This window comes from Cavia porcellus, unplaced genomic scaffold (genome assembly GCF_034190915.1).
Source record: "Cavia porcellus strain 051 isolate PalLab524CR breed Dunkin Hartley unplaced genomic scaffold, mCavPor4.1 scaffold_1, whole genome shotgun sequence".
Taxonomy (NCBI): domain Eukaryota; kingdom Metazoa; phylum Chordata; class Mammalia; order Rodentia; family Caviidae; genus Cavia; species Cavia porcellus.
Window position 1 is genome coordinate 232,610,451 of NW_026947484.1, and position 14,595 is coordinate 232,625,045.

General features: G+C 45.6%; 1 protein-coding gene and 1 long non-coding RNA gene across 4 annotated transcripts in view; one reads left to right on the forward strand and one right to left on the reverse strand.

The window, feature by feature from the left end:
* Positions 1-14,595, forward strand: part of LOC106028357 (uncharacterized) — a 106,801-nt gene that overhangs the window by 91,789 nt on the left and 417 nt on the right. Inside the window, exon 4 of the long non-coding RNA XR_010040983.1 lies at positions 13,240-13,461. This is a non-coding gene — a long non-coding RNA (uncharacterized LOC106028357). The remainder of the gene's footprint in view (positions 1-13,239; positions 13,462-14,595) is intronic.
* The window catches only part of Plb1 (phospholipase B1), a 118,130-nt gene continuing 110,192 nt past the window's right edge, over positions 6,658-14,595 (reverse strand). For 2 of the 3 annotated variants that reach the window (XM_063257967.1, XM_013155695.3), the window contains exons 52-53: positions 8,418-8,492; positions 6,658-7,049 (exon numbers count right to left, since the gene is read on the reverse strand). In XM_063257967.1, coding sequence (XP_063114037.1) covers positions 6,834-7,049; positions 8,418-8,492 — 291 coding nt within the window. In that variant the 3' untranslated portion in view covers positions 6,658-6,833. 3 annotated transcript variants of the gene reach the window in all.

The following is a 14,595-nucleotide window of genomic DNA, read 5'->3' on the forward strand; positions in this document are numbered from 1 at the left end:
TTTTCTCTCTTCTGTGGCAGGGATCAAACTTAGGGTCTTGAACATGCTAGACAAACACACTACACTTGAGCCATAGCTCAATCCCAAAATGTTCATAGTTGAGAATCATGATTTCATCAACATAACCAGCAAAATAATTCTTCCAATTGAGGATACCCATCTTTATAAGCAAACTTGTCAGCCATGATAACATTTGAAATCAAGTTTAGGAATAAAAGCAGTGCTGTGTTTTAATGGAAAAAATAAAACAATTTCATAACAAAAAATCACCATCAGAGTGGGAAAAATTTTAGTTGTTCCTCAACAAAGGACTTATATCTATAATAACTAAAGAACCAAAAAAAATCAGACCTCCCTCAATATCAAAGACAAGGTCCAAAAATGGGCATCTGAGATGAATATACACTTCTCAGATGAAGAAATATAATGGCAAATATATTAAAAAATGTTCATCATTGGCCATTTGAGAGATGCAAATTAAAACAACACTGAGATTCCATTTCACTTTGATAATGCTGTTTTTAATCCACATTTTAAACATAGTGAAACATATCAAAATGCTCCCCTCCCAGAGAGTATCCTTTTAGCAAGAGCAAAAATGTTTAGTTCATCTGTAACTTCAAAATTTCTATTTGTGATTGTTTTATGATTTATGTTACAAATAAATCTAGAAAGCTCTTTTGGGGTGCTTGAATTAACAGTTTCTGCTAAGCAGATGCAGTGGAGAAGCAGAGGTCCATGCACATGGTGGCAAGTCTGTGGCTCCCACATGGGCCACATGAGGAGCAGCCTCTGCTCCATCCACTCACAGGAAGGAAAGCACGCTTTGGTCCAGCTGTTTGTCATAGGAACAGTATCAGTGTCAATTCAGGAGGCCCATACCACTAAATCAATAAACGGTATTTGGAAGCAAAACACATGCAATCTAATAAACTATGGAATGAGGCAGCTCATATGAATGATCCTAAGAATACAAAACTTTATCATCACTCTCTATGTGGCAGGCAGAGCCCTGTATCTTCCTCCCAAGGACTCCCCACAGCCTTAAAACGGTTCTGAGAGGTGGGTGAGTCAGGTTGCAATATCAGTGGGGTTTGTTTTCCAACTGCGATGCCTTCCAGAAATGGGTGGTGGTCTGGGGAGAATTCAGGCAACCATGCAGGTTCCTTCATCTCTCCAGGGAATCTCAGACTCAAAACAAGCCTGCTCCTATGCCCTGCTATGTAAAACTGGTTTCTAAAATAGAATTGGGGGAAAAATAGAACTGGGGGAAAAAAAAGTTTGAAATTTAAGCTTCATGATGCCATCAATCTGCTGGTCCCAGGAGATGAATGCTGAGCTATTTTCCCAGCAAGTAGAAAAATCTAAGCTGTGCTATGGGGCTCCCTTCTGGCCTCTGCCCCAGGGTTTGGGCACTTTCCTCTCTAGGTGGTTGACACTTCTTGGCTGCTTCCTTTTATCTGCCCATACAAGGCACAGAAGTACAGCAATTGGTTGTCATTCTGGCACTAAGTGGTCTAGGCAGAGCCAGCCTGGTGGGTGTGTGACTTGTGAGTCACACAGAGTCCCATGTTCAGAAGGACTTTGTGCTTGGTTTAGTGATCTGCTGTTGCTGCCATAAAATTCTTAGCTTTCAACCAAGAATCTTGTATTTTCATTTTGCGCTGGGCTCTGAAAATTATGTAATTGGTCTCAGGTCGAGGCCAAGATGCAGTAGTTGTAGCAGAGGCTCTGCCTAGACCAGTTACTGCCAGAATGACAACCCATTGCTGGACTTCTGGGAGAACCGTGGTAGGTGATACACCACAGAGACTAAAAGAGGCGGGACTGATGCTTCCAGCCCAGATTTGCACACAGGAGAGAGAATAATTACAGCTTGCATTCGTCAAGCACCTGCTCCCTCTCAGGCCCTGCCAATACAGATACTCATGTAACCCAGTCTTTTTAGGTGGCATCCTCTCATCTTATTACTCCTAGAGAAATTATATCGTTCCTAAGGACTCAGGATCACAATCCTCTTTCTGCCTTGTATGATCCTCAGTTCCCAAACTCTCCAGGCATGGTGGAGTAGTCGAACCTCTGAGCCTGACTGTGCTTGATGGATCATGAAGAATGAAATCCAAATGATCCAAACACCATTCTGGGACTATATTTAGGGCACATCTCTGTCTCTCTCACCTGCTTACCTTTTTCACATCTTCCCCGTGCCTCTGCCCAGCACTGTCTGAAACATCTCTGTCAGAGCAAACTTACTGCTGGCTGATGCAGTCGGAGACCCACAGGGGTGACCCCAATCCCCTGTAGGGAGCAGAGACCTTTGGTGGGTAGTAGTACTGGCTGCCAGGACAATGAGACAAGCTTATAGTGACAAGGCTCCTCAAGACTGCCAGGAGATAAGAGGGCACACACTCAAGTGGCCTCCTGCTGCTGAACTCTGGCCAACTGTGATGCTTTTGCTAATAAAAAATCTGGTGAACATCCGAGAGGACCATAAAACCATAACCTTGAGGCTTTCTTTTTCAATAGTCAGAGGTCTGCAAGTCAACATAATGTTACAACCTAGACACTATAATCAAATAGTAAACAGCAAAAATAAACACACATTCTAGGCAACCATTTCTTAGATGTGGCCGTTAAGTTACATTAACAGGATATCTTTTCACTTACTTGGGATACTTTTTCCAAACACTGTACTTTGCTTATCTTGTTAATTTGTGGTATGGATCCAATGATAATGTATTCAAGTGCTTTGTAAAGTCAAGGCTGCCAAGTTTTCCGATCAGTATGATTATTTTGCAAAACTCTTGAATCACATATTCGAGTCAATGCTGATAATGGTTCCCAAAGTACCTCTTCTATTGTTTGAACACATCTGTTACAGTTTGTTTTTCTTTAATAATAATATAGTGTCTGGGCCCAAGTCATAGCTCTGTTTAAACTATTTTAGGAAGTTCTATTTGTACTTCTTTCATAAATCTGCCTATTTATATAAATGTACAGCACATGTAATTATATACAGGACATCGTACTTGGTAGTAAGAAACAGTTGTGTTGCTGGCTTATGCACTGGCTATACTGTACTTTTTGTCATTATTTTAGAATATATTCTTTCTACTTAAGGTTTACTGTAAACAGTATGCACAATGTATCAGCAGTGTCCTTGTATGTCTTGTGTTTACTGCATCTGCCGATTGCATCCTGACCAAGCCTAATTGGCCTTGATCGCTCAGGTTGTGCAAATCCGTTCCATGATCACACAGTGACAAAAATGCCTAATAATGTACTTCTCAGGACACATTCCTGCTCTGTAGCAATGTAACCAGTCTTCCCTCAGTGCTACTAGTTTGTAAAACATCGTGGGTCATATCTTGCCTCTTATACCTGATTCTCACTTATAAGGATTGTTTATTCCCTTGTTAATTAAAAGACTTACTCTCTGATACAACTCCATTTTTCTTTTTTGAATTCAAAAGCCTCTCTGAGGCATACCAGTGTATGCTAGTAAAATAAATCATTGTCTCTAAGTTTAAGTTTTAAAAAGTGGATTATTAATCAGAGACGTTTGAGACCAGTTGGAAACAGGGATGATGGGACCATTATTATCTCACGAAGGTAATGACTCTCTCTTCTAAATTCTTATTTTATATGGCATTTATTTGCAGTTTGGCACAATTCACTGTTGGAGTTGGTGATTTTATATTTTGGGGTTATCGTCCTAGATGGATCCTGACATTCATTTCCACTGTGTAGTGAAAGTGTAACTCTGAACCAGTCCCTCTTTTCTGAGTCACAGTTTCCTTGTCTACAAGGAAGAATGTCATAGTGATGAGAGAAGTGTCATTACTATGCAGGTGCCAGTCCTAGCGCAAGTGCTATAACTATGTATGTTAGCTTTTATTGGCACATTTTCCTTTGTCCTAATCTTTTCTCACTAACACAGTTTCAAATTAAAGGTTACAACCATCACAGCCACACAAGCTATGAAGGACAGGTATTACCTCCTTCCTATTTCTGTAGTATCCTTGGGGGGGAGATACTGGGAATCAAACTCAGGACCTTGTGCTTGCCAGGCAAGTGCTATGCCACGAGCTATCTCCCCAGCTCCTCCACAGTGTCCTTCTAACCCAATCATCTGGCTCATGCATTTCATAGTTAATTTCTTCCCTGTCAACGTTTGCTATACACCATGCTCATCTTTCTCTAACTAGATGGCTTTGTCCCAGTCTCCATGGCCCCATTCTTGTGGACCTCTAACCAATTGTCTCCCCATGTTGCAGAGCTTACTTAAAGGTCTGAAGCCTCAGTGAAGCCTTTTTACCAAATTTAATTCCTTTTAATTTTTCTTTTTTGAATTCAAAAGCCTCTCTGGGGCATATCAGTGTGAGTTTCCTCAGGATTTGGTGGCTATGGTATGGCTTAGGGTGTTATTCTAACTAGACTGAATATTTTCCTGAAAGAAAAGAACATGGCAGTGCATACGGGTTGAGAATCTCTTATCCAAAATGCTTGGGACCAGAAGTGTTTTGGATCTGAGAAATTTTCCTGCCTGTGTAAGACAGGAAGCAATATGTATATTTACATATACATTAATTCATTTATGTTTCATATACACATAGCCTGCAGGTAGCTCTGTACAATATTTTCAGCACACCTGTATTTAGATTATGGCTCCTCACATGAGGCCAGGTGTGAATTTTTCCACTTGTAGTGTAAAGATGGTGCTAAAAAAGTTTGTTTTGGAGCATTTTGGATTTTTATATTAGGAAGTTTTGATTTATATAATACCACCAGTTACAAGAGGATACTTAAGTGTATTTTTGAGTGTTGGGTTTTCAGAATTTATCTGGTGGGAATTTGGGTCTGGTTGGTGGTTGTGTCCCTCTTGAAATGGTTTCCTCCTTTCTTTTGCCTAGTGGTCCTCAGTTAACCAACCTGGGGACCCCTTTTACATTTTCTAGCCGGGATTACTCAGGTGGTGTGAATTCTATCCCTCGGCCCAGGAGACGGTAGACTTGTGCTAATGAATTCCAGGCATTTTTGAAGTGGGAGCTACTAGACAAATAGAAACTGATGGGAGGAGAAAAAAAATGGTGTGGTTTTAAACCCCTGGGTTTAATGGCTTATCCTGATTGTGGCACTGTCTTAAGGCTCATGCACAATCTAGGATGTGTGACTTGGTCATCACACCTTTAGTCCAGAGGAGGAACAGGAAAAGGCATGCTATTCCCATTTGCAGAGATGGAGGCAGAAGCCTAGAACTCTGGGTCCTCTCTTCTGTGTTCCCAAAAAGAGAGAAGTTGATAATCTCTCACGAGGGAAAGACAGGCAGGCAGTCTTTATCTACAAGCTACTCCCAGCTCCCCAGACTTATCCTCTTCCAGGTCTGTCCTCTTCTCCTGACAGCCTGGGACCTACCCTGACCCTTTGCAGAAAGCCATCTGTTCCTATGTGTGTCATATTTAAGAATTACAGCGTACTTTTAGATCTAGTAGCTGCTTTTTCAAAAGTGCCATGAGAAAAGCAAAGTGGACACTCTGAGACATTTGGGTTAGCCTGAAAAACTGCACTATTTAGTTGATGATAAAATCTTGATAAGATTTTGGTGAGATAGAAGACAAAGAAAGTAGAAAAGAGGTCTTTATTGCGGGGATGGGAGGGCTAAGAAAAGGTGCGGGCACTCTCAGAATGAAGTAGAAGTACTTTTAATAGGTCTGGCTGGGGGAGGAGTTTGGGGCTGGGAAAGGTGAGTAAAATGACGTATTAAGCACTGATTTGAAGGAGCATCTGCCTGTGTAAAACAGGAAACTAAGATTTACTGGGGGCTGGGGGTGAAGCTTGAGTGGTGGTGGAGTCTTGGGAGTGGAGAGGGCTCAGCACGTGCACAAAAGGGGAGGGGGAGGTTTATCTCTGGGATAAGAAGGAGAACATAGCAGTTACTCTTGGATAAGCTGCTTCTCTGCGCCCGGCACTTCCAAAACTGCTCACTGCCTTCTGCCCAGGCTTCTGTGCAGAGCAAGAGAGCATCTGTAAGAGGCATCAGAGCAGGGCCTTGGCCCAGTAGGAGCTCAAAAAAGTACAGGTTCAGCCTGTATTTTTAGACACTCTCTTGCCTTCTCTCAGAAACCTACTGTATAACTAAGAGTTGCTGCCTAAATTTAGCACCTGAGAAAATCAGGCTGAGGACACATGACATACTCCTTTTCCTCCTAAAATAATGTCAAAATAGCCCTCTTCCAGGGACATTTTTCCTACGTTTCTAAAACAGCCAGGAACATCTGATGGATGCCCCAGGATTGAATTACACACTGTCACAGAGCCTCTTGTTTTTGAGGTTTTGTGTTCTTGGTCAGGTTGTGACATGTACAGTCTTGGAGACTCCACAATATTCTCCATTGTCCTGGGTATATGACAACTATGTGTCAGATAGAATTAGACAGTGGCCAGCCAGCTCCCAAAGTCTAGCTACCACCTGGTGACCAGCATTTTCTGATTTTTAAAACTGTGCGTTCGGTAAGAGAGTTTATTTATCTTGGCATTGAGATGGAGCCAGGCTCTGGCCTGAATCCCGTAGGCAACTGTGCCCAAGACAGGACTGGAGAGACCCAGGCTCCCACACTTGTGCACTCTGCAGAAGGGAAGTGAGGACTACAAGCAGGCTAAGTCAAAAACATGATGGCTTTGGTTTTTATTAAATTTGTCAATTCTAGGAGTAAGGCCAGAAAACAGCCCATGGGCCGAGAAGTCACAATAGTCCGTTTGGCTTCCTGTGTCACCGAGAGGGACTGGTGAGGAGGGTGGCTGGGTAGTGAGGGTGAGGATCTGCTCCCAAAGGCTTAGAAGTTGGCAACTGGCACGCTTTCTGGGGGAGATTTCTTCTGGCGACGTCTAAAGCTGCTCCACAGGCTCACTGCAAGGATGCCGACTATGAGGCCGACCAGGAGGCCACCTGCTGCTGCTGCTGACACAATCCCGGGGGCTACACCAGAGGCTTTTTCAGTCTGGACTGGGAGTGACAAGCTGTTCTGAAGGGTGTAGAGGTAAGGGCTCTCCTGCAGAGGAGGAGAGGAGGGTCAGAGGATTGGGGTACAACTTGGCATTTGTCTCTGTACTTGGTCCCCAGCCCTAGTAGGCACAATGATCTTGCGTGTTTTCACAGCCCTTCCCTGTTGGCAAAGCGCCATGATTTATACGGTGCAGGAGCCTTCTGAACAAGGATAGGTCTCTCAACACCCAACCATAACCTCCTTTAGCTCCTCCCCAGCATCTCCTTTCCTGTCAGATCTGTCTTTGCAAGATTGCGGACTCATCAGTGATAACCGAAAGACTCATGGTGGCAGCTGGCAGAGCTCCCACTCTGTGTCCTCCAGGTCACTACTGGACACTGATCACCATCCTGGGAGTGCCAAGGGTCTGGGAGAGGTCACTGCAAGAGGACAATGGGCTCCGCAGTGGATTAAAGCAGCACAGTGTGAAGGGCCAGGAGCAGAGTCATCTGGGTCTGCCCCCCAGATCCTTTTCTTTCTTCTGTTCTCCTCTATTTTTCTCTCTGTGTTTTCTGGGTGGGGTCATGGGCCAGGAACTGAGCTGAGTATCCAGGGCTGGCACAGGAGATCTGCTATCATTGCCCAGCAGGGAAATGAGACACACACAGAAGCAAACATAAAGGAGAACGTGTGCAAGCAGCGAAGAGTGATCAATACAGGGGGCCACGTAGGGCAGGGACAGTCGAGGAAGACAGGGTGAAATCACAACCCAGAGCAGCACCAGCTGGGCTCAGAAGGAGGTGTACATCTCCACAGGCAGGCAGGGAGGGGAGGGGAGCCACCAGGAGCAGATGGCAGAATAAAAACACAAGACAGACACCAGAGGTACATCTGGGAAGTGGATCCCTTTGTCAGGAGTGTGGAGTATATAACAGGGGAGTGGGTTCCTCTCTGGATTCCTCCAGTCCTGGGCAGTGGGGTCCAGGCAAGGATTTCAACAGCCTGAAAAGGCTGGGGTTGCCTCCTAGGGAGCAAACCCAGGATGATAAGAAGGGCTAGAGAAAGAGCAGGGCTGTGTCTGTGGTCCAGCCGAAGGAAGTGGGCATGGAGAGAGAGGTCGAGGACTGCAGTCTTTGGTTTGAACCCCAAGTCCCTTTTTAGTGCCTGCAGAGCTCCTCCATGCATGCTTGAGACCCAGGATGCACGGCTCCGGACAGCACTAAGGAGTGGCTCTGGGCACCAGGCAGTGCTCACTAACTAGGTGCCTCCCTCACATCTCCCCTCCCCACCCCCCGAGTTCTGGTGGCAATGACAAGGTTGGGAGAGTGGAGTAGGATGGTGGTGAGTGACAGTGTGCAGAGGCCTGCAGAGGCTCCCTTGTGCCCCCAGATGAGAGGGGCCTGGCTTCCTCCCACCAGTGGGACATTTACTCACAGTCGAGGGGCACTTGAGTTTGGTTCGGTTGTAGGTGAAGTTGTTGAAGGTTGTCTTATGGCCCACTGGTTCCAGCTGGAGAGAGAAACAGATACATGACTCCCTCCGGAACGAACAGAGACTTCCCTGATGGAAAAGGCAGCTCACACACACTGCATTCCCATCTTTTCAAAGGGTAGGCGGGAACCAGCAGGCCTGGGCCAGAACTGGGCCAGAACTGGAACTGGCTTCTGATTCACAGCGGTGAGTCTGAGTTTGCTTGAGTTGATGTGCCTGAATTTAACCAGGAGGCCAGGAGACAATGACCAATTCAGAGTCCACAGCATGTTCTGGAAGGGCTGGGACCATAACACCCATCTCCTGGCTGCTTTCATGGGAGTTTAGGATTGCAGACACCATATTTTTAATGTTATAAAATATTGATAATCATATTTACCTACTTTTCCAAGTGTGTGGGGCTAGTCAGTCTCAGGACAACTTTGAAAACATATTGGTTACCATGACATTCCTAGTACACTCGGTTTGTTAACCTTAAGAATCTGGAATATTTTCACTCGAGCTGCTTTATGTGTTTATTGACACAGATGAAAAGATTTACTTGAAATATCCCTGGGACTCACTGTGCTTAGCTGGGGGTTCTGCTGAATGTTTCCATCTGAGAAACCCCGAGACTGAGCTGAAAGCTCATATTCAGCAGCATCTCTAGCCCGTAGCCTGCCCCTGACCTGTAGCCTGTATGGGGAAGGACAGTCCTGGCACGTGCCTGCATGCCAACTCCGTCCAGCGTGTCCTCTGCCCATCCTACAATCTGCTCCCTGCCCGAGCCTGATCACCAGCCACTGCCAGTGTGGAGATGACAGTACTCCTCGCCCAGCCCACGGTCTCACTTTCTGTGTCTTAAAGCCTTTTGTACTCATTCCTGAGTGACACAATTAGAAGAGGCAGGGTGGTTCTGGTCCTGGGAGAGACACCACGGTGACTTAGCTGAGCACAGCGGGCAGATGGCTGGGTCCCCAGCAGGTGGCTGTGCCATCAATGACCACGCAGCACCACTTGACACCCCCCAGGTTGGGGACAGATGTCACAACGCTGTCCCAGATGCTCCAGGTACGGTTACTGTGAGCATAGATTGGGTCTTTTTTTTTTTTTTTTTTTTTTTTTCATTTTTATTGGTATCAGGGATCGAACTCACGACCGCCTGCTTGCAAGGCAGGTGCTTATGCCACTGAGCTAAATCCCCAGCCCCGTGAGCATAGATTGGAAGGTGACAGGAAGGCATGTGTGAGCTGGGGGGACTCACATACATACACAAGTGTAATTTCCACTCACAGAGAGCTGAGGAAACACAGTTGTGTTCTAGCATCAGGCCCTCTGGGACACTCCAGGAACACACTGGCACAGAGGAAGATTGTGACCGGGTGGGCGGATGAGTGCATCAGTTTCTCCAGTCCCACCAGCTCCTTCCCTTCGGCTCCCATCTCCTGTGTCACCTCCCATCCCTTCACCGGCCTGTCCTCGCCTCGTCTCCCTCTCCTGTCTTTGCTGTCTCAGCTGTCACTCCCTTCTGACTTCTGGAGAGTTTCCTGTAGCTGCTGCCTGCCCTGCCCAGCCTTGGTCTCTCCTGCCCACTTCAACTGGTCTGCAGCCTCCATTGCTTGATGGCAGCCAAGGTCACCAATGACCTGTGTGTGGCCAGACCTTTCCGGCAGTGTTTGTCAAAGATGACCCCCGCCCCACCAAAACACCTGACACTCTGAGACCCCGGGACACTACACTCTTCTCTTCCTCTCTCCCCGCTTCAAAAGGTGGAATGATGCCCACGGGCTCGGGAGTTGGTGCCACTGATCTTTTCTGCACATTCTTCTGTGGGTGTTCTCAGTGAATCCTCTGGGCATGGTTATTTTTGTGTTTTAACTTTTCATTTTCACATATGAGAGAAAATGTGATACTCGTCTTAATGTTTCTGGCTTTTCCTAAAAATGACAGTTTCATTCTTTTTCATGGCTAACTACTCCTCTGTGGTGTGATATGTTTATCCATTCATGGAGGGGACCGAGGCGGACTCCACTTCGTGGCTATTGTGAATAGTGCCACAGTTCACACACACACACACACACACACACACACACACACACACACACGCAGCTAGCTGTCTTTTTTGTATGCTGATTTGATTTTCTTTACATGCACACAGGCAGGTATATTTTCCACATAGCGGGATTCTATGGGAGTTCTTGTTTTAGTTTTTTGAGGCATCTCCATACTGTTTTCCATAGTGGCTCACACATGCAGACACACAGACATTCTGTCTGGAAGTGTACGGATGTTCTTTTTCCTTCACATCCTTACCAGCATCTATTTATTCTTTGATAAATAAACCATTCTGATAATAATTCTTTGATAATAACCATTCGGGGGCAAGGTGAACTCTCAGAGTAGTTTTGATTTGCATTTCACTGACATCTAAAGATATTGAACATATTTCCAAATATTTATTGGGCATTTTAATCCGTGTTTTTTTTAATAACACATCATTGCTATCAGCACCATTTTTACCTTATAATCTCCAGCCTGCCCTCGTCTATTAGCTCAGGACTTCCTCAGGCACTTCAGGCTCATTCCTGACCCCAGGCCTACACACGGGTCCAGTTTCCTGTCCCTGGGACACATGGGTCCCACACTCCTGCCTGCCTAGCAACCTCCTGACATTCAGTTCACAGATCCCTGTTCCTTATCTCCCTATTTGACTTTTATTTTTTAAAGCCCCAAATATGGCCAGACCCTGTTGACTTTTTGGGTGACTTGTTTATTCCTTATCTCTTCCCTACTGTAATGTAGACTCCCCTAGAGTAGGGACATTACTGTTCTTCTCCCTGTGGAATCCCTGGCTCCTGGAACAGCACCTACCCCCAGCAGGGCTGGAAAAACAGTTATGCAATGAGTGGATGGAGGAATGCAAGGCCCCCAGACCTGTGAGGGAAAACTCAGGCACAGAAGTTCTCGGGTAGCTGCAGGAAGCTGAGCTGTTATTGCTTACACCAGCTTTCCCTGAACCATACACTGTAGTTACTGATGCAGGCAGAGTGCAAATAGATCTGGTGACCGCAGGCCTGTCTTGGAGGCTCAGGAGCACTCCATGCGGGAACTGGCACCTGAGTACCACTGCGAGTGGGCAAAGAGGTAAGAAGGGCAATCCAAGATAAGGTAATGAAAAAGTACAAGCACACACAGGCGTGAGACTACATGGGTGGTGCCGGAACTTGCAGAGGTTACCAGATTACAGACTTGGACGTTTGAAAGCAGGCGGGTGACCTGGTCAGGTTTTCTTTTAGGTACATCATTTGGTTGTTCTGTAAGGACCAGATCTAAGAGTGACTCATAAATCCTGCATGTTAAAATCACCTAGGGAGGTTTTTTAAAGTGTTGAACCCACAATCCACTCTAGACCAATGACATCAGAATCTCTGGAGATAAGAGCAGCCCGGGACTTTGTTTTTGTTTTTTTAAGTATTCTTTATGGATGCTAACATACATACAGAAACAAGTAGAAATCACAGGGTGAGCAGCTGATCAATTGGGATAATACAAATGTATTAATGTCCAAACCACTAAACTGATATTACCAGTATTCAGAAGCCAGCCCTGACTTCATGCACAAAATATTGCATCATCTTGTTGTAGGAATGTTTTATTCATTCTATCAATAGTGGGGATTTGGGAGGTTTCTCATTTGGAACTGTTATGAACAACGTTGCTAAGAAACTTCTCCTATGTATTTTTTGGGGGAAACATGTGTCCCTTTCTGTCAGGGATAGATCCTGGAATGAAATTGTTGGGTCTCAGGAAATACATATGTTCAGTATTTGCTATACCGAAGGTTTTTTGAGTGGCTTAGGACTCAGGGCCTTTGGAAGTCCCCAGGTGATTCTAATATGCAGCCAGAACACAGAATCGCTGTTCTAAGAGCAATAAATCTGGAGACAGGTGACAATTAGGAGAGGTGACTCTTAGCTGGAATAGGATTTCTAGAGTGGAGAAAGGGGGAGCAGTAGGAAAGTAGGTCCCAGAAAAAAGGAAATAGTTTTTGTAAGAAGAATAAACAAGGTAAAGAAAGATAAAAACATCTGGTGGTGTATTTCTGGCTTTGCTTTTGTGCAAAGGTCTCTGGAGAAGGAGGTGTGAGCTATTAAGAGAGGAAGAGTAAGAGATGAAACAGCTTAGGGTGCATTTGTTGCCCGGTTGGGTACCCTGGGAACATCCGCCGAAGCCTGCAGACACTATGTCATGGGACTCAGGTTGTGAGACATGAGTTCACTGGCTATATATGTGTTTATCAGGTTGGGAGCAGAGGGGAGGGTGGTGAGGTACCCAGGACACTAGGAAAAGATGCAGACAGCCTGGACTCTCGTCTCTGGTGTACTACTGACCAGCTGTGTGGTGCTGGGCAATTTACATCTCTGTAGTTTAATCACAAAATGTTCTGGCTGGATGACCTCTTAGATGTATTCCAGCTCTAACAGCCTATTATTTATCTGATGTCACTCTAGGGGTAAAATTCCAGTAAGAAGATGATTGAGAAAGTTGGCATCATGCTCTCTAGCTTTGTGTCTGAGATGGTTTGGGATGAAAACACTGCACACTGTAATCATTTCCCCAAATTACATAGCACAGGATCAGAAACCCTTGGATGATTTTAGTTTTGTTTTACTTTGTTTTTGTTATTTTTAAATATGGGGGAAAGCTGAGATAATATTTGGGCAGTGTTGTCACCAATAGGGCTCTGTGGGCGTGTTCATCTTTTCTTGTCTTTTTATACCTAAAGCTCTTTCCTATCTGTATGAAGCAAAAGCGTCCCAGTGGATGAATGGGATGAACTGCTAACCTGCTTTGGAAGAGAAGGCCAGAACTATGCTGTTAATCATATGGTGGGAAGGCAGGACCACTGGCCTCTGTCTCCTGTGAGTCATCAGTGAGGCCACCGAGTCCCGGGAGACTCCTGGAGGGTCCCAACTTTAATACCACCCAGCCGTAGACTACCACCCAGGTAGGAAGGCTGGAGAATGTGGAAAGAAAGGCCAAGGGCTTAGCTTTCATGGCTCTTCTTGGACTCTGTGGATTCCTCTGAGGTCTTGGGAATGAAATGGGATAGAAATGGTTTTCTGCTTTTTGGGAGACTCTGGCTGCCTGATTGTACTGGGCATTAAACCCAGGGCCTTTGCACCTAGCTGTATCCCCAGCCCTCTTACAGTTTTAAATTTTGAGACAGGTCTTGCTAAGTTGTCCAGGTGGGACTTGAACGTGTAGTTCTCCAACCTCAGGGTCCCAAAGTTCTGGGATTACAGGCATGCGTCACCACACCCAGCTTTTGGGAACGAAGACATGTGATTTAGCCACTGAAAGACAACTTGACTTCAAAACAAACTCTATAAAAGAAATCTAACTGGCCATGGAAATTACATTTTGCAAGCTTTAATTTTAAAAAATACTGTGGGAACATTTTGGTGGCAATTCAGAGTCCCGAGTGAAAGGGTGTGGTGGAAATGTTTAGAAGTGGGCAGATAGATGATGTCAGCAGAAGGAAAACCCCAGGACAACCTAAATAGAGGAGAGCTGAGCCTGCAGTTCTATAGACCCAGCATAAAACTGCTCACAAGCTGTACTAAGAGGTTGCTGGCCAGGCAGAGGGAGTGTAGCCAAGGAGAAAGTCAACATTTGTGAGTCAACTGAGGAAGACACTGGACATTTGGGTGAACTGCCAGGTGTGGGAATATTTGCACAGCGGTGGTTAGCAGAGACACCAGAGGCTTAAAACTGCACTAGAAGTTGCAGAACTGTAGACTGTTTGGTCACCATGGGAGAACCGGGGAAACACACAGGTCAGCGTGGGGATTGGGTTACAGGCTGAGCCTAGATCAAAGGAAGCTACGGGATTGGGAAGGTGTCTCATTTGGTCCGAGCAAGAGGATACAGGTATTGGGGGACCAGCCAAGTACTGCAAACACAGCTGGTCATTCCACAGCCAGTGGCCAGCTGCAGAGGGTGGAAATGAGGACAAGGCCAGGGGCCCTTGTGGACCCGAGGTGGTATGTGCTTTTCATAAGGTCCCTTCCCAGCTCACTGGAGAGGACCGGACAGGGTTTCAGCCTGAGAAAATAAGCTGTGTGCATCTTTCTAAAAT